General features: G+C 35.6%; 4 protein-coding genes across 5 annotated transcripts in view; 2 read left to right on the top strand and 2 right to left on the bottom strand.

Annotated features, from left to right (window-relative positions):
• LOC306868055 (uncharacterized protein) overlaps window positions 1–8,317 on the top strand; it is a 29,792-nt gene extending 21,475 nt beyond the window's left edge. For both annotated transcript variants that reach the window (XM_079414046.1, XM_079414045.1), the window contains exons 8-13: window positions 653–734; window positions 1,073–1,213; window positions 1,888–1,986; window positions 2,939–3,031; window positions 3,149–3,257; window positions 8,120–8,317. In XM_079414046.1, the coding sequence (XP_079270172.1) occupies window positions 653–734; window positions 1,073–1,213; window positions 1,888–1,986; window positions 2,939–3,031; window positions 3,149–3,257; window positions 8,120–8,145 (550 nt within the window). In that variant the 3' untranslated portion in view covers window positions 8,146–8,317. The remainder of the gene's footprint in view (window positions 1–652; window positions 735–1,072; window positions 1,214–1,887; window positions 1,987–2,938; window positions 3,032–3,148; window positions 3,258–8,119) is intronic.
• On the bottom strand, window positions 4,665–10,780 carry prr33 (proline rich 33). Its single transcript, XM_079414044.1, has 3 exons — window positions 10,523–10,780; window positions 10,178–10,228; window positions 4,665–7,963 (listed from the first exon to the last, which is right to left on the bottom strand). Exon 3 carries the CDS (start codon window positions 7,946–7,948, stop codon window positions 4,964–4,966), a length of 2,985 nt encoding a protein of 994 aa, XP_079270170.1. The 5' UTR covers window positions 7,949–7,963; window positions 10,178–10,228; window positions 10,523–10,780; the 3' UTR covers window positions 4,665–4,963.
• Window positions 10,781–14,630: 3,850 nt separating this feature from the next.
• Window positions 14,631–18,415, top strand: LOC306868067 (troponin T, fast skeletal muscle isoforms-like). Its single transcript, XM_079414060.1, has 9 exons — window positions 14,631–14,761; window positions 14,850–14,895; window positions 14,996–15,112; window positions 15,211–15,288; window positions 16,632–16,745; window positions 16,834–16,946; window positions 17,023–17,113; window positions 17,247–17,287; window positions 18,201–18,415. The coding sequence occupies exons 3-9, from the start codon at window positions 15,092–15,094 to the stop codon at window positions 18,235–18,237; spliced, it is 495 nt and encodes a 164-aa protein (XP_079270186.1). The 5' UTR covers window positions 14,631–14,761; window positions 14,850–14,895; window positions 14,996–15,091; the 3' UTR covers window positions 18,238–18,415.
• A 1,532-nt stretch (window positions 18,416–19,947) lies between these two features.
• LOC306868164 (myoblast determination protein 1 homolog) lies at window positions 19,948–21,981 on the bottom strand. The gene is made up of 3 exons (XM_079414215.1): window positions 21,274–21,981; window positions 20,907–20,985; window positions 19,948–20,751 (listed from the first exon to the last, which is right to left on the bottom strand). The coding sequence occupies exons 1-3, from the start codon at window positions 21,778–21,780 to the stop codon at window positions 20,525–20,527; spliced, it is 813 nt and encodes a 270-aa protein (XP_079270341.1). The 5' UTR covers window positions 21,781–21,981; the 3' UTR covers window positions 19,948–20,524.
• Between the last annotated feature and the right edge of the window lie 1,359 nt (window positions 21,982–23,340).

Genomic DNA, 23,340 nt, shown 5'->3' with positions numbered 1-23,340 from the left:
AACTTTAACCAGATGTGGAGTGTACATTTTCCTGATGTCTGCTAAGATATTGTGGTGGATCGAAATTAGACTTATCTATACATACAAAACATTCTAACACTATGCACCATAAACACTATGTGAAATAATAATAATAATGATTTTTTAAAAAAGTTATGTTTTTTTATTTGGTACTTTCTTGGTAAATGTCATGTTAGATGCGATTTTGTACGTTTTTAAAAATGTAAATATGTATTATGCGTATTGTTACGATATATGGTAGCCTTACAAACATTGTAAGATCGAACTTATTTTTTATGCTTTTTGCCTTCTCATTTTAGTATTATTACTATTATAGTATTCATTTAGCTTTTATTTTTAGATTTTCAGTTCATTTTAAATTTTAAAATGTGATTAATTTTGTAATGTGCTTTTGTTATTTCTTATTTTTTATTTCTATATACTGTATATTCCTAAATGCAGTATGCTTTATTTTTATTTCAGTTTTAATAATGTTTGTACTTCTAACTTTTACTTGTCTTATTATTTTATTAGTTTTTCATCTAATATGTATATTGCATTTTAAAACTTTAAAACTAAAGCATATTTTTTAAACTTTTTTTAAATGAATAAAAACGAAACTAGTTCATACGAATCTTTGTTTCGAAAACAGTAACAGTTTCAAGAAGACCCAGAGACCTGTACTTCTGCCCAAGATTGATGACAAACTGGAACAATACACTCATGCAATTGAGGTTCAATTTACAGTCTTATATCTTGCTATGTTATGCTTTTTATGTATTGATGATATTTATGTTAATTTGCAGTCAAAGTGTGGACAATACATTCTATAATTGTATTATCTAATGCCTGGTTTAAGAACAATCTCTTAGTCAAACCATTATTTGAAGACATCAGGCCTGTCTCTGGCAGCATTTAAACAAATGGATCAGATGGTTTATATTTAGAGTGATTAAATGGGATCTCTTCTTGTACCACCTCCTGAGACAGCCTATTGCTACTTTTGCAATATTTCTTTAGAAACAATTTATCGCTCTGACTCACTGAGCCTAACTGTTTTAATGTGTTGCAGATCTCCTCTAAAGAAGCAAAATTGACTAAGTCAGCATCAGTGGACATGCCCAGTGTTTCTGCTCCGGTGGCCTCCAAAAAAAACCTGTTTGAAGCAGGAGAGGCCTGGAGTCAAAGCAGCCCGAAAGGCACACCTTTAAAGGTCAGAAATCAGATGTTTCTTTCATTGACTCACCCAAAAAGAAAACTCGGTCATCACTCACTTAACTTCACGTTGTTTCAGAAAAACAAACATTTTGAATATTGTACTGGTCGTTCTTAAAAAGGGTGCTTAACCTTTCAAGCATGATAAAATCATAAAAATGCTCTGTACCTCAAGCCTTTATGGGAGTAATAGTGGAGGAAGCATTCAGGAAAATGTCAAACTAATAAGAAATCAGCTGTTTCATATCACCCCTTTAAATATTATGAGGGAAAACAGTGATGTCAGGACACTTCTATTATTGCTTCGAATGAGTCTCAGATTGTGCAAGTTTGGAGGTCAAGAGGTGGCTCCAGCATAGCAGCGGCGGCAGTGTGAGATAGGTCATGTCGTCATGTAGTGTGGAACAACATCTGCTCTTTACACTTTCACATTCACACCCACACTATCCATTTGCCAGAGTCTGACGCACATGAACAACCAGCAACGGGAAGCTCTTGTGTAGGAGTTCTCGGGAAATGTTTGCCAGATCAATCATAAACTTATGAATTGCGCTTCACCACTCCATCAACATATGAAGCCAAAACTAAAACATACACAAAAGAAAATCATTTAGATTATTTGTAATTCAGTTCTGTTATACATGCTATTCTGAAACGGTTTTATATGTGTAGGATACAGACTGTGTGAAAGTGGGTGTAACAAACCTGATCAACCATTGGGTGAAAGGAAGTCCAGAAGTCGGGAACAGACACTCTCCTTCCACACCATCTGTAAGTCTATTAATGAACCTTGAAAATCTTTAGATGTAACTGGGGAGAAATACATGTATTTGTCCCATGGTGGAATGGAAAAATGAACTAATAATTTCATTGGCATAGTTTTTGAAATACAGAGATATTTCTGTGTAGAACAGACAGACATGTTAATTTAAATGTAATAATAATAAAAAAAATTATACGTACAGTAAAATAACAAAAATGTACATTTATGTTGTCCCTTATGGTAGACTGAGCTACTGCAACTTCACTTATTTTCCCAAAATCCAGTTAATCAATCATCATGCAGTAAACTGCAATGTTCTTTGATGTGGGTATGCGGTTTATAATGTTAGCAGTTAAGGTCTGAAGAAAAAAGTACAGATGTAATGAACATTGTTTCTATCAAAAGAGCTTTTGAAGACCAGAAAAAAAGATACATGATTGAATTTTATCTTTGAATCATTAATTGAGTGATAGTCAATTATGACATCTGGTTTATGTCAAAGAAATTGTTCACCCAAAGTCATTTACTCACCCTAATGTTGTTCCAAACCTGTTTGATTTACTTCATGTGGAAAACGAAAAAAGGAGCAATTCTGAAGACTGTGCTGGTTTCTCTTTTGCATGCAATTGCAACGAGTGGAGGACTGAAGCGTTCAAATTTCTAAAAGGAGAAAAAGAGCACCATTAAAAGTCATTTATATTACTTCTCCACTATATTCCAAGTCTTCTGAAGTCTTCTGAGTTTGTTAATCCGGTTCACAATATCAACCTAATGACTCAAAGTATCAGGCTAATCTGGTTCTCGAGTTCAACTCAATGACTCAAAGTTTTAGTCAGTTAATCAGTGAATAATGACTTAGATTTCAGGTCAACTATTCCATAAAAGGATATTGGGAGTACAACAGCAGATTTAGGATAACAAAGTCACTCTTAACAAATGCTTTCTAATGTTTATTTCCAGGATGTTAAACCTGGAGATGTTCTGCAGAAAAAGAACATGTGGGAAATTATTGGAGAAGGTTCTGTAGGAGAGAGGCCAGGACTGGGAGGAAAGGTAAATAATCCGATTTTAAAAAATCTTGTACTGATAACCTTCAAATTATATATAAAAAAAGTTGAATAAATCTCTTGCTTAATGCCACTCTCACTATTTCTTTTACTCACCGTTTAGGGCTCCTCCTTGGGTAAACAGTACAAGTTTGTTGTGACAGGCCACGGAAAATACGAGAAGATTTCCACTGATGGTGATCATTACAGTGTCTACCCGAATGGAAAAACAAGTGAGGCGCTTTCTTCTCTTTTATATCATTTAAAGCTAACAAACATGTACATTAGTTTGTTTAATGAGGAAAAGAACTTCAAAATATGTTTCTTTAAATAAAAATGCCAAAACAACAATATGGATACATGGTCTTGATGCTTTTTGCAGGCCAACAGAGGCATGCTAGGTAATGTTATCTAAAATTAACTAGCTACCAGGCTAGTACCAAACTAGCTACATAGCAAGCTAGCTAAGATTAGTTTTAAAATACTGACTGTTGTAGCATTAGCATAAAATATGCTTTTAGAATGCTTTGAAAAAAGACAAAAACCCAGAGCGACTCGATTTTAAAATAGACTGAAAACACCTGAACATTTTTAAATCTTGCTGTCTAAATATTTTTCATACACCTGCTTGATAATACATTGATAAATATCTCAGACTAATCACAGCAAGCTTCTAACACAATGCAAATGTTTTCATTCAATAGCTAGTGTCATAAAAGTAGTCACAAAATATCCTCTCAAAACAGGTATTTTATTAAAAAAAATATAAAATAACGTTCAATTTAGTACAGTGCACCTTAAAATGCAAAGCATTATACACATCAGCATCAGTAAAGAGAAAGTATTCTCAGTCTGACGGTTTCTGCAACAAAAGACAAACATGCAAACTTAACATTACCTAAGCCTGAAATAAGAACATGCATGAGTTGGAGTTGACAATCAGCATACACTGTAATTCATTTAATCATACTGAAGCAATCAGAGCATTTATATGAAAGGTTTGGAAAGCCCCTTTTGTGGCTCCATCAGTGAAAGCTCTTTGTCAACACTAAGCACCAAGCAGAGTGCGCCATGCCTTGCTTTCTATACTAATAAGGCTTAGAACAAATTTCCAAAACTTAGCATACTTACTGTATACATCTCTTTCTTATCTCTTAATTCTTTCTTCCGCAGTTAACTGGTTCCACTGGCCCACCCACCTAAAACTCACTCTCAATTGCCCCTACACCTTAAAAAACATACAATTGCAATCTGTCCCTTAACACCATGCTATCTTGTATATATATCTTATCCTCACAAATACTTTTTATGCCCCATTAAGCACCATAGAATACTGGCTGTAGAGAAAAAGGTGTGGTGTATTTTATTGCAATGTAAAAAAAAAAAAAAAAAAAGGTAACTGAAAATGTTCGATACCTAAAACCTGCATTATATTTTACATGTTCATACCCCAAAACACTCTCTTGTTTTTGCTTAGATTTTTTCTTGTGGCAGGCTGGAGTGATATTTCTGTATTATTAAATCATTTAAATTATTATTATTATTATTATTTGATGAAGGTGTTCAGGGATGTAAGTATTATCAAAATTATTACCATATTTAACATGCTCATAAAAAATGCCGAGATGAGCTTTGAAAGTCTTAAGCAATAAACTCTTTAATTTAAAAGCTTCAAAACTATATGATTTTTCTTTATTCAGTGTTCTAATTAGCTTAAATGGGTAAAGCCAGTTGACAAGTGGGCTACTACCTACTAAAAATAAGTTACTGTGCATTTGACACATAGACATTTTTTAGTTTACTTGCCAATTGACCTGTTATGACGTTATAAAAGCATATGTAAAATATTGGACTGGATAATAAACAGAATTCTACCATCGCAATGAAAGCTAACAACATCCTTGCCCACTATTTATATGTTATCCAGTTAGACGTCAGTTTAAGAAGTACTGAAGCCTCTGGCTTTTCTATTAAAGTCTTTTGGTTCTTCGTCTTTATTTTTGCGGCCTATGAGTCCCATTTCAAAAACTGTTGCAATCTTTGTTGCTGGTCGCGAAGCTGCCTCTCTTAGTCGTCTGGCATCAAACCTCGGGCTGTACAGGAGAACTGGCAAACGATGCGCAAATGTGGGAATCTCTTTTGCCGTTTTCTGTTCTGCCTCCATCTTCTTTTGCTCCTCGGGTTTATTGGCTTCAATTTGTTGCATTATATTCTCTTTGGTGGAGAACATTTGGAAGAGGACAGCATCCCACATTTTTGCTGCCCTTGGGGAGTCTCTACTGTCCTGGCTCTCAGTAGGCTTAGCTTCAGCTTCAGACTTATTTTGCATTTCATTTACATTTTGATCAGCGCTGGCAGGGACATCTTTCTTTGATGCAAGCTCTGCCTCTGGAAACTTGGGCTCCTCTGCTTCAACCACCATATGTTTCTTAAGGCGAGACCAGCCACTGAGTTTTGACTTCATGCCTTTTGGTTTCTGCATCACCTTCAAGAGAGGCTCTGCAGTTAGGGAGGAACCTTCCTCGCCCTCCTCCTTCTTTTCCACTGCAGATCTGATCTCCTGTTGGAGGCTAGCTTTTGTCTCCACTCTGTTAACCTTTTCAGGTTCAGTGTCCTTTGTTTCAATGCTCTTTTGGTCTTCTTTTGGTTTAGCCAGTGGCTTAACCACATCTTTAACCTCTCCTTTTTCTGGAGTTTTTTCAGAAGAAGCAGTTTCAAGCTTCTGCTTCTTACTTCTCTCTAACAAAGACATTTTTGTCTCTGTTGGCTTCTCTATTACTTTGGTTGTTTCAGTATTAACTTTAGCTTCTGACACCTTTGAAAGAGCTGGCTTTCCCACATCTTGGTCAGATAATGGCACAGCCTTACTATCAGATTTCGGAGTTATTTTCACAGTTGGAGGGGTTGGTGTCATTTGGGAAAGTCTGGGAGATCCATAGGTTGGAGTTCTGACTCTTGGTGTCACGGTACTTATTGGCTCTGCTTTTGCTTCTGATGGTGGTGTGTCAGCTACAGATACCACAATAGTTGGAATTTTAACATCAGGAATTTTTGCTTTTAATTCTGGCACACTTGATTTGGGAATGTCCCTTACAGAGTTTGCTTCTGGCTCAGATGCTAACTTTGAAACCTCTGGAGGTGGAGCACCCACAGCGGTTTCCTCTTTAACAACACCAGCCTGAGGTGGCTGGACTTCAACTTGTTCTTTAGGCTTTACCTCAGACTTGTCATTCATCATGGTCACATTTACATAAGGTTGAGGTACCACTGGTTCCTGTTTTGGAAGATGAGTTGTCTCTGCACTTGGTGTAGAAATGCTAAAACTGGGTGTGTAACTCTTTATTCCTCCATGGGCAACATATTCAAAGGGAGTCAATCCATAATATGTTGGTTTGGATTTAGGTGCTGTTGGTGTTTTGGGTCTTTGACCTGCAAATGGTAGGACTCTAGATAACGGGTTTTGATACCCAACCGGGGATAAAGCAGGCTGTACAGGTTCAATCTTGGGTGTTGTTGGGGTTTTAGGCTTTGGCTGCTCATTTGGGCTTTCCTGTATTTGGGTCGTTGGCTTTGATGACTCAAGTTTTGACAGGTTTTCTGTGGCCTTATCCAGCTTTTCTTGTAAGGGTTCAGCTAATTTGACATATATGTCCCCATTTTGTAATATTTCTGAATGACTTGTGTCATTCACTTTATTTGATATCTTATGCATTTCATCGTGTGGACCAGTCAAACTTGAGGTTGGCGTTTTGGATCTTCTGCCCTCCATGTGCACAGGAGACACAGCAAATAAAAGTGGATTTGGTCTTGAAATCTCAATCACAGGTACTCTAGCACGTGACACATGATCCGAAGGTGTCTTGGGACGCCCTGAAGGTGTTTTTGTTGAAATAAAGTCAAATGTTGGTGTCTTGACTCTTGTTGGTGTTGTAGCCCCCTTTGCCTCAAGCATTGGTGTTGTACCCCGTTTTGTCTCAGCTGTCAGTATTGCATTTTGTTTAGTCTCTGAAGCAGGAGTACTGGCCCTTTTCATTTCAGAAGATGGAATTGTCTCTTTCTTGACTTCAGAAGTTGGTGTTTGGCTTTTCTTAATTTCTGAAGTTGGGGTTGTAATCCTCTTGACTTCAAATGTTGGTGTTGTAACCCTTCTGATCTCTCTGGTTGGTGTTCTGTCTCTTCTTATTTCAGATGTTGGTGTCACTATCCTTCTAACCTCAAATGTTGGCATTGGGCCTTTCAGTAACTCTGCAGTAGGTGTTTTACTCCTTGTTGGTGATGCATGAGGTGTTCTCACACCTACTGACTTTGCTGTGTAATTGGTGATTTGTGGAACTTCAAACAATGGTTTTGCTGTTCTAGAAACATTCAAAGTGGCTGGCTGAGGGCTTGGAGATTTACAGGTTACATGAGTGGTAAGATTTGAGCTGACTTCCACTCTTTGTGAAGTTTGTAGAATAGTGACTGGAACAGTTGCATGTGTTTCAAGTCCCGGTACTGGTGAGGCTGTGTATGGAAATGCTGGAGACAGGCGTTGGGGAGCCGCATATGGTTGTGGTGAAAACCTTGCTGTCTTGCCATAAGTGAATCCTCTGTGATGAGGATAAGGAGACGACACATGCTGATACAGTGGTCGGATGTTGAAGCGTGGGTGTACCTTGCCAATGTAGTAAGGTGTCTCTGGAGTCTTAGGAGGAGTTGAGTGATCACTGTGCTCCAGGTCAGGGCTTGCTTCATTTACTGGAGAGAGGCTTGAGCGGAAGGGGACCGACAGTTGTGAGGCCTGGGCTGCAGCTTTTTTCTTCGCTGTCTTCTTGAGTAGTTTCTGGAGCCGGACATTTTCTTTCCCAGGTTTGGGAAACAAAGGTGGGGGGTACTGCTGGGAAAGCAGGCCTGCCTGGGCAGCATTGCCAATATTGACAGCCATTAAATCTTCAGCCCCCTGAAACAAATAAATTACAGTTATTGTGTACTTTGCACACAACAATGAATGTTCTTGCTAATAATGGTAAAAAGTTGCAAACTATTCCAAAAATAGGCAATAAATTAGCAAAAAGCTTTGCTTGCTAATACTGTTGTTTTCTCTATTTTTTTTCAGGTGAATTTTCCAGCGATCGCTTGTGAGGAATTTAATTCAGCAATAACATCTTTCCTGAATACACCCAAGAACACATTAATTGACATATATGTAGTACAATATTTCAATCAACTTTTCACAACATAAGGAAGAAACAATTACACTTCGTTATATGTGCTTTTGTGTTGTTTTTATGATTGTTCCATTTTTGACTGTTCTAATGGCATGGCAATGTTTTTATATATATATATATATATATATATATATATATATATATATATATATATATATATATATATATATATATAAAATGTAAAATTATTCTCAGAATTCTGACTGACTGCAACAGAATAAAAGGTCTTAGTTTCTTTTCTTTTTCCTCAGTATCACCTGCAGTATTTGTGCTGATATTATGGCCACTTCTAACAATTTATGAGTATGAACTTAATGTAAATGTCAAATAGATCAAAGTCATGACTTTTTTCAACTGTTTTTAAATATATTTTCTATGCTTTTTTATACTATGGCACATTGTTTCATTTATATAGACTTGAATAGATTAACAGTAGAATAATCCAAAAACATATTCCAGAATTCCTGCAGCTGATTCGTATGCATTTTAAGCCACAACCAATCTTTTACTGTTATATTTTATTACAAATATGATATTGATTTTCTTTTTTGGTTTTCATGAAAACACTGGAATTACTCCATTTATCATATTTATAATATTAAAATAAGCATGTTTGTTTAGGTATGAGCATTTTGCTACCCAATGGTATTGAGAATGGTTAAAATAAGAATGTCATTTATAGGCAATTACAGCTTTTATTTTCAATAAATTTGATATTTTGTATGGTTCTTAATTTGGATTTTGGCTACTTATTCTCAATGTAAAATGGAAATATCAGAATAGTTTTCACTTGATACAATGCCTCAGTTAATGACATGTTCCCATGCAGTAAACTTCCACAACACATCTAGGATAGCTCCTTGGCCTAATTTTAGGGTGAAAGCAAATGAGCAAGTCATCTGCTCCATGTCACAGAGTGTGGTGCCACTTTCCACCCTCACCGTAAACCAATGCCAAGCAGTCACTGCTTTAGCCATAGGTGCAGCAGCTACATTAAATTACATAATAAATCACTGAAAATTTACTACCAATCAGATTCAGTGGTTTCTGTTGACGCACAACCTAAGATCACATATCACAGAGCTGCTTTTAAGTTTTTCATACTGTATTTATATATTTACTAAACTACCCTACTATAAAACATTAAGATAATAATTAGCTTTAAGACTGGACTATTCATAAAATATATTCATGAACCACTCATGGACCTTTCCTGGCTCATTTATGCAATAACTAGATGATAATTAATTTTATATAAAGGTTATGAATCGCTAGCATTTTTGGGAAAGCATAAATGTAAGAATAAATCTATTATAAGAAAGGAATCCAAGGAACTTCTTCTGGTATAAAAGAAGAATACAAGATTATATTGATATAATAATAAATCTCACAAAATTTTGCTATATTTGTGCTTAAAATAAGTTTAAAAACATGCCATTGGGGAAGAAAAACTGAATTCAGTATATATTCTCCCAAAACAAATTTTTAATAAAAGCAATTTCTTCATCTTATTTTAGGGATGTTTAGATATTTGACCAAAAAAAAAAACTGACTACAAATTAAATCCAGTGAACTTGGGAAAATTTTTTAAGGATAAAATACTAAGCAAAATGACTTATTTTGTGTCCATATAACACATTTTTTTTGCAATAGTGCAAATGTAGGCCACCTGTAAAAGCTTGTAAAAGAAGCCCCAAGCCCAGAGTGACACGAAGAACCATATGAGAGGAGGTCCTCCTTTTAAGGCCCTGGTAGGCTGGGCAGTTTGGAAAATTTCCAAGATGCAAGTTCAAAAGAGGAAAGGGCAAGAATAGCAAAGCAGTAAAATCATGCACAGCATAATTGCTTCTTAGCAACCACCTGGTGAAAAAAGTCATCATTGTACATGTAAAAATATATAGTAATATGTACACTTATACGCTTGTGCTTAAAAAATGATAACTTACCAAGAGATGACTGTAACAGAAGGCAGTTGAAGACACTACAGACAAGGTCCCCTGTAAATTTAAACGTATGATTTATTTTACATGTCCTTTAAAATAAGAAACTGCATTTAGTATTAAGACATAATATATGGTGACAAGGAAACCAATATCAGTATTATTAATTTCAGTTTTACAGTGCTATATTACAGTCCCTATTGCACAAACCTGTCAAGATAGCCTGCAACAAACTGCTGAAGCCTTTTCCAAAAGGACAGACATGGCATGCACTTCTACACTAGGAATTAATTTAATAATATCCAGAAGACAAAAATATCCAATTTCAAGCAGATTTGTCTGGTCTTATACCTGTTTGTCTGCTGTTCAGGGGTGTCCGGCGGCTGCCTGCTTGTCCCAGCTTGGACTGTCAGAACGGGAGACTCATGTTGAGTTCAACTATTCCCCCTTCCTTCAAATGGAAGGCACAGGCTCCATAGCAGTCCAAAAATAAAACCCTGAGTCTGTTACTCAGAATGCACAGAGAATGGTAACGGTGTAGAGGGAACCGTCAGCGAAGCAGGGGGGATCCAGGTCACATTAGATATCACCAAGTGTCCCCCCTCCCCCATGACACCAGATGCACACCCTCATTTGCACAATCTATAAGCACAGCGCCCCCTACAGTTAAGAAGAAGTTGTTGTTGCGGCCCAAATCTTTACAGTAGTCCGCTGTGAATTGTCTTTGCAAGACTTTTCTTCAGAAATGACAAACAGGACTTTAAACAAGAAATAAAAGTGATTGTTCTTATTTCATCTTGATTGCCAATGTTGCAGCTGAACTTTGAGTAAAGTTGTGTAAATGAGCACTAAGTGTGATTAAACCTAGTTTAAACTTAATCCTGTGAACTAACTAAATACTTACATAAGCTTCTGACAAGGAGTAACGGTTGGAATAAAAAGCCATCTGATTTGATTACACTAAAGAGCTCATGTGTTACGTTACAACCATCAATCTTCCAGGCACATATGATGAAGCTGACATTTACACTTTTTACATTATAAAAGAGAAGAGCATGAAACTCAAATTAATGGTACATGTGCATAATGTGAATTGCAAACTGGTGAATTCATTAATCCGTTGTATGTAAAGTGATATACAAGTTTCACCACCCCCTGATTTATGTAAATGTATTATTTACATTTTCAAATATACTAATTAATGTAATTAATAATTATTTATGCATTGTTACTGACAGGCTGGAATCACTACAATTTGTACTTCAATGAATGTACATTAAAAATGTAAAATAAAGTTTAGAGTTACTAAGTCACATCTAGTTATTGAATGGCATTTAAATTCAATTGTAGAAATGTATTGCCTTATTAGTGACCTCTATACATTTACAATGAAAAAGGGAAACAGTATCTGTAGGAAATACTTACACCAGTGGGAGTAAGTTGGAGTACAACTCATATAATTTCACAGTTTCATATCACTGAGGAGTTCTTAACACAACATATGCGGACTTGGGAGCGAGCCCTGGGGAACACCCCAAAACTCTGTCTGAAGTATCTATCCATTATTTTGAAAACAACACCAAAATGCAAGCGGATCACACTCACATTCATCCCATTCAGAAAATGTGTTAATTGTGCTTACGTAGTACCACAGCAAATATAGCAACAGTCTCTCGGACCACTCCTCCAAACTTGTGCCTCTGTTACATTTCCTCAAACCCTCGTCCATCTCCTTATTCAGTGCCTAGGCCAAGATCTGGACCTTCCCGTCTTAACCCTTCCCACTACGGAATCTCCACCAATGAGAGATTTTCACAGATCAAGTGTCACTATAACAGAAAGACTTTTTCATGCCTGCATGTTTGCTGAACTTTACAACCAGTCTCTGCCAGCAAGGAATCCACTTCTTTCAGCTTTTCTGAGGTAAGAGTGAAAGAGGGCACAGGTGCAGGGAAATATTGTGTGTAGTTTTGTGTGAGTTTATACTAAGACAATTTGTGACAATGAATGTGTGAACTAATCAGGTTTTTACACAAACTTGTGGAGTTCATATAGCCTAATGCATTTAGTTGCATCAAAAGCTTGGTCAATTATTGACTCCTTAAATTTTATATATATATATATATATATATATAATACAGTTACATTTACATTTAAGTTGTCTGAATGACATAATCTATTCAACCTATATTATCTAAATTCCCTATGTCCAAATATAGAAAAAACTTGGAAACTGGATCCTGAACAATGTTTGGGCCTATTAAGTGCAGCTGTCTTGTCAAAGTCAAATTCTTTTTGACCTGAGATGTTTGTAGGGATTGCTTACATATATTTTCTGCCTGTTATTCAGAAGTTAACAATTGATTGTTTTTATATTTTAATTCATCAACCCTTTAATTATTTCTGATTGTGTAGTATTTTGTATAATTTTTTTTTTTTACAAAATTAGAGTCCTGCAATATATAAAGAAATATTGCTTATAAAATTGGGAAACAACACTTTATCCACTAAAGATGTTCTAAAGGAAAGTGTCTGTCTTTTGATAATTTCAACGTTTGATCAAAAGGCCATGAATCTACCAGGCAAAGCGGAAAACAAACGTCCACATAAATCTGAGTATGAGCAAGGGCACTTCTTATTTATCATGTGTCAGCCAGTTCATAGGTCAGCTAATAATATAATTCAGCCAATGCTTAGCTAGAATGAGTTCTTGTGAGAAATATAGCAGACTACTATAAACAAAAAATTAATGGTTGCCTTAAAATGTAATACATATTCTGGTATATGTCAACATAACTTAAGTATGTGCACCCTACATTCTTAGTCATCACTGACAATCTTGATTATTTAATTTGGCAAAAAGCCGATTAGTTCAGCATGAAGGGGTCAACAGGGGAAAGGTAAGAGATAGTTTCATGACAGTTTTATGAATCACTATATGTGTTCATTAGACTCTTTGCAGTCTTGCCTTGAGGTTCTGATTTGAATTATTTCATTTTCTTTTAGTCTCAAAGTATCACCATGTCAGACACAGAGGACGTGTAAGTATCATAAAATTAGTCATTTTGTAAAACATGCTTTTCTATGCATATTGAACTGAATTTTTATGACATACACTAACCGAGCATAATCAGGCTTCTGTTTATTATTTGTTTTTTTACAGAGAGCATTTTGAGGGTGAGTACAGTTTTTCAATGTTTTCTTGTAAAATCTAATTTGTTTTTAAATTCTAAACAATATAAATATGTGTGCTGTATTAGTACGTCATTTCTCCCTATGGTCATTGTTCTTTTAAGAAAGTAATGCAAGTAGGCAATCACAATGGGATATTGTGTAGACTTTAATGTAATAATCGTGCAATCCATGATAGTGCTGCACTGGTGATAAAATTATTTCTGCAATTATTATTGTATGAATGCAGATTTCATCTGTTAGTAACAACTTCTACTTCTGTATATGCCTACAAATTTACAACATCCCATTCTCCCTCTTTGAGCTTTGATTTTTACATTCTATTTGATCGATTTTATTACACAATAAGTGTTGTAAAATGTTATTTTGACTTATTTACACTGAATCTGTAGTGCATACATCAGACAATGTGAAGAACATTATCTTACAGACATAACAATGTATAGATAAATAAATGCGCAAATAGATTCCGTCAAATAAATGTATAAATAAATACAATGAAACATAAATAAGGCAGGTATTTCTTTTTAAAAATGTTTTTGATGGTGAAAAAATGCTCTTGTTGGCAGATTCGTTCCCTTGTTATCATAGTTTCAAATAACATCCATTCTGTTCTTGCTTTCTGTTCTTGTTTAATGCTTGCTGTCATTGAAGGGGAAGGTATGTTGATTACAGATGTATTACACTTTACTTTGTTGAAAGGACAGCTGTGTCTCCTCCTGGTGGACAACATCTATAATGCTGTCCCTTCTAGTCAAGGGTGGCATATTGGAGCAAGACTGCCATTAATCAAAAAATATACACAAGCTAACCATAGTCCAAATAATCAGACTAGGCTAAGTAATGAGTGCAAGAGTTTCAAATGATAACAACAGTTGCACTGATCCATTGTTCGAGTTTGCTTTGCATGGCTTGTATTGAAAGCTGAACCACTCATTTCAAGGACACACTGCTATTTTAAAAGAAGAACATACACCATGACAGGGACAGGGGAGGGGAAAAAATTAAGTATATGTTAAGCTTTTCATGGCCATTGAAAACTTTCAATATTTTAATGTTTTAACATAAATTAAATCTTTTTTATATATTTTAATAATAATTCAAAAATAATAATATTTAATCAATTTGAAATTTCTAGAATGCATTTTAATTATATTTTATTATATATTTTTTATTTTTAATAAATTATCTACATTATAATTATTTAAAAAAATTGTTACATATAAAAATCCAGTTAATTATATATCTATATATACTGTATCAAATAATTACATTTTTAATTCCTTCTAAAAATACTAATTATGTGGCAGTGATATGCCAATGTTTGAATATTGCTGTGTATCGTTAACTGTGTGGATCTCCTCTTACTCCTAATACAGAAGAGAAGCCAAAGTTCAAGTAAGTAGCCTGTAGGAATGTGCGCATTACAGTAAACTATTTAAAGAGATTTTAAGACATAATGCTCGTTTTAATTCTTTAACTACAGGCCATCAGCACCCAAGATCCCAGATGGCGAGAAAGTGGACTTTGATGTAAGAGTTAATGTATTTTTGGGAGTCTATAAAATACAAATAGCCTTGTATGTATTTGTCAATGGGATGACAGCATTGTTTCTCACGTGTCTCATTGCAGGACATTCAGAAGAAACGTCACAACAAGGATACTCTTGAGCTGCAGAGCCTCATCGATGATCACTTCGAGCAAAGGAAGAAAGAGGAGCAGGAACTGATGGCCCTCAAGGAGAGAATGGTAAGGAAACGTCCCTCGAGAAATAAACTGTTAGCCTAACCTGATCTTCTTCAGAATAAGAAGTTGTAAATAAAAATGTGTTTTCCATCCCCGAACAGGAGAAGCGCAGAGCTGAGAGGGCAGAGCAGCAGAGGGTCCGAGCTGAAAAGGATAAGGAGCGCCAGGCCAGACGTGAGGTGTGTATCACTGACTCTGCAAATCTAGTGGTTAATTCATTTCCAAAAAAATAAATACATGTGCGTTGACAACTTTTCCCCCCATTTTTTCCCATAATGAATACATCATATGACACAACATCATTAAACACAAACTGTGATTTTTTTAACACACGAGACTAAGATGTAGTTTAAATATAAAAACTTTACCAATATCTATATTCTCTTCAACAAAAAAAGAGAAGAATTTTTTTTTTTTTTAAAAAGCCTCATACTTGGGGTTCCCAGATGTCAACAATTAGAGCTTGCCCAGTGTTCTACTTTATCTTAGCAACCTGGCAACCATGAGCACACAGAAAATTTTTTACTATATTGACCCGAATATAAGACGACCCCCCTTTTTCCAGATGTACCTTTCGGAAAAAGGCTTTTTGAAAACCAAATCTTGTTTGGTTTAAATTTTAATTTTGAAAGTATGGTAAATACTGGTAAAATGTACCAACAATGATACACTTTTTGATATACCATAAAAATAATAGGTAGCCCATCTGAATTATATAACATTTAGGCTATCCATCTCATAGTAGCCAAATTTTATTAACAGTAAAATTGAAATCTTATTGTAGTCTTCAAATCTGGGTACTGTCTTATGTTTTAAAATCACTTACAGAAGAAGTTTGGTCCCATCAGGCTAACATGACAGTCACGACTCATGCCGCTGTAAGCATTTTGTTTTCTTTTTTCATTACATATTTCATGGCACACTCGTTTTATGCGTGTTTGGCGCCACCTATCGTTGTGGGTGTATTACTGACATGTTAAAGTCTAGACCCTGAATATAAGACGGCCACATTTTTTCAGATGTATTTCCAAGAAAAAACAAACAAACATTGTCTTATATTCGGGTCAATACGGTATTATTATTATTAGTTTTTTTTTTCTCTCTTAGCAACCAGGCAACCATGAACACACAGAATAAGATTTTGGTAAAGCCCATGATGAACATGAACTTTGGTGATACATGGATCTTGATTATATTGCTTGCAGTTGTGGTTGCTGAATAAATTAACTTATGCAACTTTTGTGTGACACTTCAAAGTCTTTTTTTGTTGTTGTTTTAATATAAAAAAACAACATAAATTGGAATTAATGGAATTAATATTAGGAATTTCACCGTTTTAGCATCTGAGAGACACTTTTGAGCTTTACCAGTTGTCAGATAAATCAGGAAACTAGATAAGTAAATTAGTAAAATTCTGGGGGAAAAAACAGGATAGCTTGAGGACTATAAAACTAAAAAACAGCAGACAAAACCTAGAAAGTGTCCATCTTCTAGTAAAACCCTGATTTGATAACTCCTACAGGAGGAGAGGCGAAGGAAAGAGGAGGAAGATGCCAAGAAGAAGGCAGAGGATGACGCCAAGAAGAAGTCAGCTCTGTCTGGTATGGGCTCCAACTATAGCAGCCATCTGCAGAAGGTGAGCTCTGCTTCAAACACTTAAAATTAACTGAAGAGCATGAATTGAAAGAACTGTGACTGAAACCCGACATACTGTTGTCCTTCAGGCCGATGCCAAGAAAGGTGGCAAAAAACAAACAGAGAGAGAGAAGAAGAAAAAGATCCTGGCTGAGAGACGCAAACCACTCAACGTCGACCATCTCAACGAGGACAAACTGAGGTGAGTTATGCTCCAAACTGTTGAAGTGGCCATGTAAACAGTCTAGACTTGCTTACATATGTCTTGTGGACTTCAGGGACAAAGCACAGGAGCTGTTTGAATGGATTAAGACCCTGGAGGCTGAGAAATTTGAGCACATGGAGAGGTTGAAGAGACAGAAGTATGAGGTGAGAGAAAGAATAGTGAAACAGACAAGAGGACAAGAAACAATGATGTACCTATACATGCCACTGTCACAACCAGTATTTGATTCTTTGAAGTTCATTTAGAGATCACTGATACATCTCTGGTGTTCTTCAGGTTACTACACTGCGCAGGAGAGTCGAGGAGCTCAGCAAATTGTAAGTTGCAGGTTTCATGAATGTTATGGCACCCCCTGCTGTGCATGGCCTGACGTGTGTGTTGTGATGGCAAGAACACTGCACTCGCTTTCTGAGAACAGTAACAGAAACAGATTTGGAAATTCCAAGGAGACATTTCCAATACATTTTAGGATTTAATAAAATGATTATTAAATTATCAATATGCAGTTCAAAACCACTGAATATTATAGAAAATAACAAGTGTTTTATCAAGAAATATAGGACTGTGGGGACAGTGTACTTGAACATCTGGAATTCACATTTCTTTCTTTCTTTCTTTTTTATTGTAAATCATCAAATTTGGCATTGAAAAAATCTTCACCCAGAAACTGCTAGTAAATTAATACTCCAGTAACCTTTGTTTTATTTACTACAAGAAAACTTTTTTTTTTTTTTGCAGTGCATAGGCCCTGTAATAATAATACAAATAATAATAATAATAATATATTATTATTATTAATAATTATATTATATTATTATTATTAATAATAATAATAATATATTATTATTATTCATACATTTTTATTCATTAATAATAATTCTTAGTATAATTTATGAAAGTAAATGTTTATACTCTTTTAATAGTATTTGAGCAGTTGTCTGTTTGGAGAGATAAACTAGTTTTGGTTCATTTGAGTTATTTTGGATTCATCTGTGATTAGAGCTGCCAAAAAACATAGCATTAAGATACTGTGACAGTAAGTAAGGCCTGGTTTGAACAGTGCATGCTGTGGTGTGAAATGTAAAAATATTCAATCAGGGTTTTTTTTCTCCACACAAACAAATAGAGTAAACAAGCAGACAGATATATATATATAGATGGATGGATGGATGGAATTAAATAAAAATATAATTTGCTCACCTGTTGTCTTGTTGGATTCCTGCATTGCAGCAGCAAGAAGGGCGCCGCCTCTCGTCGCAGAAAGTAAGTGCATCGTCCTGCAGGCCAAGACCACCACAATGAAGATCAAGATACACCCCTCGATCTGTGCTGACCACACAGGACTCCGTAGTTGTTGATCAACCAACTCTTCCTCGTCTTGGACTGTTATTTAGTTCCCTTTTTATGTCATGTAAATAAAGTGTGACTTAAAGCCTTTGACAGTAGCTACTTGTTCCTATTGAAACATCAATAAAATAGTTGTTTTTAGATATTGTCATGCAAGACCATTTTTGTTTAAGTTCGCCGGTGGATAAATATGTTCTAAGTTCAAGATAAATTAAGCTGTATTGATACTGCAACTGGAAAAAAAAATGCTTTATTAGATAATGATAACTCGCATTAAATTCGCGGGGTTTATTGCATGAGGATAAACGTTAAAATACACTGTTCCGAAATATTGTAACACTGTCTCGTATAATCACAAGATTTAAACATCATAAGTGATGAAACTCGTTAGACAAAACTGCATTCTTACCTTAGCTTTTGCTAATTTTATTCCATTCAACTCCTGTCTCACCGGTAAACTGAACTTTCTAGTGACAGGCGGAAGGATACCAAATAACTCGCCATTTAAGTGAAAACTCTACAGTGTCAACCTGTCACGCGCGTATCCAGATGTTCATCCGCCTTCGACAATAGTCCCAACAATTCCAATTTTATAGCTCAAATAACATTTAAGCAAGAATTAATATAAGCATTTTAACAAAATTGTGAACTTCACATAAGTTATTTTACCAGTCGAAAATATTTGGTGGTAACCGACAATCACATATAGGCTACTGTCGATAATCTTAATTTAATAAATAAATAAATGTGGCAGAAAGTTCCTAGATCTGCCTTATGAATTTCTTCTGAATGCATGAAAAAATCTTTACAAACTGCACACTGAGCATGCGGCGTGTAGGCCTACAACAACACACCATAGGCATGATACCCTATAATGCACAATTTGATGATCAGTTGGTTAAAAAATAAATATAGTTTACCATAGGTGATGGTTTATTAATGACGTATGAGGTTCAGTACACATGATGGTGTTGTTGCAAGCCTATATCATGTCTGTCTTCTATTAGAGCTTCTTTTTTAGCAAATAAATAAATAGGGCCCTACAATAAAATAAAAATAAAAAGATGATCATCTCTGAAATATCCGATGTAGCTATATCTATTATTTAAAAAAATGTATGTAGATTAAACTGGAAGCATGTAGCCATTATTATTTGGATGCATTCATAATTAGCTAAATGTAGCGTTCATGAATGGTACAAAAAGTTTATAGATTATGGACCTATACTGCTTTTCAAGTGTTATCGAATCACGATTAATGTGAAGCCAGCGTTTTATGCTACTCTATTTCATAAAGAGCTATTTGCTTTTAGCTATTTTGATTGAGATGGTCCACTAGACTAGAACCAAATAATTTGGGGAAGCTTCGAGAAAATCATTATTTCATCAACTGTAGTTCGTTGGCAATGGGCAAAATGTAAACATCTAAAATATTTTATAGATTAAATTGGTAATTTGCTATGAGAACCTTTTTTTTATTGAATGAGTTTTACCAAGATGAATATTTAAGAACAACAACCTTCACTTTCATTGTTTTCTGTCCCGCTAAAACAGTTTTGTTTTAAACTAATAATCCATTTGTGTCATTACTATTTAATTCATGGAATAAATCAAAGCATATCCAAATATTTGAGTATAAATAGTTATATTTTTATTAATTCGACATTCACTCGTTTAAGAAGTATAAATATAAAGTTTAACACAACAAGCTAGTGTTTCAAACAGGCATCATTAAATACAATAATATGTTTGTTCGTTTTCGTCGCTTTAACAAAACAGATCTTATTTACACATATACAAAAGTGGTCCTACTTTTCGTATCTGGATTACGATTCTCTCGTAAATAATTAGGAAATAAAAGGTGATGGTGACAGAAAATATATATTCACAAAGGGAAAAAAATATGGTCACATTTTCACGTGGATACAATAATATAAATAAGCGTAGTTAAGAAACTCACTTCTGCTGAGCCATTTTCATAATGGAATTAATTTTCCACAGCAATGAAAGAAAGAAAGAAAGAAAGAAAGAAAGAAAGAAAGAAAGAAAGAAAGAAAGAAAGAAAGAGAGATCTTTCGTTCCTATAGTTTCCAGCAGTGGATCGAAATAGTCTTTCTTTAGTCGTTAAGATCGGATTTGCCGGCGTTTTTTCTGCTGAATGTTTCTCAGATTTGTCCTTTTCAATTTGTTTTGCAATGTTGCGAATCTTTAAAGCACTTGATAGATGGGATCCTGAGCCTGCTGTTGAGGGCAGTTGGTCGGGGACGGTGCGGGGGCCCCGGTCTCACTCAGGACAGACCCCTCCTGCGGAGAACACGGCCCCTCCGGGACCGACAGCACGGGGCACGCGGGGGTCTCTGTGGAGATTCGCTCCACGATGCTGGACAGACAATCCAAACTGGACACCACTGAGCTTTTAGTATTCCGCGCGTCAGCTGTAAAAACATACACAGCAGATTTTAATTTCAACTCAAATATTATTATTATTTTTTTTATAATTTTGTAAAATAATTGTAACTTTGAGTCACTCAATGTTTGTTTAGCTATTTATTTAGTGTGCTACAATGCCAGTTTTCGACGCATGACCTACCATTTGGCGTGTCGTTATAGTAAGAGCTGTCATAACTGTTCCGTCTTCTCGACTGACATGTAGGACCCATGAAATCCATCTAGAAAATGCAAAAAGAGAAATAGTTAAAGGCACATTTAAAGCATAGCATATTTTGCAAATTATTAAACAGGCGAATGCTTAAAATTACTAAGCTAAAATATTTTTTTTTTTTAATGTGACATTGGAGAAAGATAACATTGCCCAAGTAAACCACGTTTTAAAGTTTTAAACCATTTTAAACCAAGTAACCCATTATTGAATGAACGAACGAATGAATGAAATATATGCTAAACTAAACTAAATAATATAATTACGATCTCTACAGCATATGAAATGAATTTCTCACCATGCCATCAGAGCAGTTGGATCTCGGGCTGGAGGCATCGGAGTCTCCACTGTAATGTTCCAGAACGGGATAGTAGTTATCCTCTTGACCCCTGAGCAGCGCCTGCAGAGACTCGATGTAACTAATGGCGTTTCTCAGAATCTCCACTTTGGGCAGCCTCTGGTTGGGGTTGGTGGACGTGCATCTCTTGAGGGTCTCGAAAGCGTCATTGACTTTGCTCAGTCTTCTCCTCTCCCTCATGGTGGCGGCTTTGCGGCGGTCAGCGTTGGTGGTTTTTCTCTTGCAGGCTTTGCATGCCCACAGCAGGCACCTGCCGGCCTGATGATGCCCGCTGGGCGCCCTCACGTGCTCGTCCTCGAGGTGATGCTCGTCGGGCTTGAGCAGGCTCACGTGGACGAGCCTGGGGTCCAGGTCTTCAAAGAAGTGCATGTCGTTTGTGTTGAAGCAAGGGTCGTCGTAGAAATCATCAGCTGACGGGATGGGGAAGGGAATATCCGACAACTCCATCTTTATGTGCTAAGTTAAAAAACCAAGCAAAGATCAAATGGATAGGCTTATTCTTGAATGCTTACCAAGTGGAAAAGTTTTTAAGGATTTAGGAATATTAAGACAAATTCCTTCCAATCCTGAAACAACGTGTTGCTCAAGACAACCTTTAAAAATCGCAGCTCCTGGAAAGGTTTTGCTTGTACCCTTCAGGGACTTGTTGCTGGTGAGAGCTCAGGGCCTGTTTATGTACAACCCAGCCGGTCGGGGGCGTGTCCTGCAGAAGACAGACTGACCAATGAACGTGCGTTTAGAAAGAGGGCGTGGTTTTGACGGCCTGGCACTTCAGGTAATGACGGGGCCATAAAAATGTTAAAATGGTAAAAGTTGCTATTACTGCGTTGTTTCGTATGTGTATTGAGTTGAAATCTCTTTCATTTGTTTATTTGTCATCAAGTCACAGATTTTTAGCTTACAATTAATTACAATTTCCTGAATTTTCCCAGGAAAGACTTCCTTTTTATCTTTTCTTAAGGAATTTTTCAACTATCATTTGTTGCTTAATAAGTATATATGTTTGTAGCCTACTATTTCCATTTGATAAGACGACAAACAGTATACCCTAACAGAACAGAACAGAAAATAAGCCGTTAACATTTTGTTTTGATTTCCAGTGCTGCATGCATAAAGATGTTCTTCCTTATGCTTAATCGAAAAACGAACGAGAGTGCCTAAATAACTCAAAATATCGTTAAAATACATCGAAATACATGCAATACATACATGCATGTGTATAGCAATTAAGGCTTAAATATATTGAATGTTATGGATGCTTACCAGTGTTGTAAAAAACACAACTAGACCTACTCTGAATTATGTTTGGTTTGTATCAGTTGTTTAATGAAACACTGAAGCACTTATATGTTAATACACTTATGTATTACACATGCTTTAAAAAATAAAATAACACGTACACACAACAGATTACAAATGCTTTTCCAAGGTGCACTTTATTTATTTATTTATTACAGAAAGATCTACAAGATAAAGTTAATTTATTTCATGATCTATTTATGATGTTGCCAAGTTTATTTTGCGTTTCTTACAATAGCTGCTAGACGCACAACAGTCCAACAATAGGGGGCGTTAAAGAGCCAGATGAGGGTTAAAAACTACTTTTCTGTTTGAAAAGCCCTAAATATGTGTGTGTCAGTGTGTGTGTGTGTGTGAGAGAGAGAGAGAGAGAGAGAGAGAGAGAGAGAGTTCCTCTATCTCTCCTATTAGTACGTTTTGCCGGAATACAGGCTGCTGGAGTTAATAGCCTATTGTAAACTGATTTTACACATATTCTAAGGTTTTATGTTTAAAATGTTTTAAGTTAAACTCATTTGTCACATAACCTGACCATTGGGTGTCACAATCATATTTTACTGTATTTATTTTACCATAACTTTTTATACTGTAAGAAAAAATACACATGTACGCATATAAATTGTGTTTATTAATAACAGTGCAAGATAACATTCAAAAGTCAAAACATAGAAGATGAGGAAAAATATTCTAAAATATTAAATTTTCCAA

This window comes from Barbus barbus, assembly GCF_936440315.1.
Source record: "Barbus barbus genome assembly, chromosome: 50".
Taxonomy (NCBI): domain Eukaryota; kingdom Metazoa; phylum Chordata; class Actinopteri; order Cypriniformes; family Cyprinidae; genus Barbus; species Barbus barbus.
Note: the sequence above shows the minus strand (reverse complement) of the source record. Positions and strands in the feature narration are given on the sequence as shown.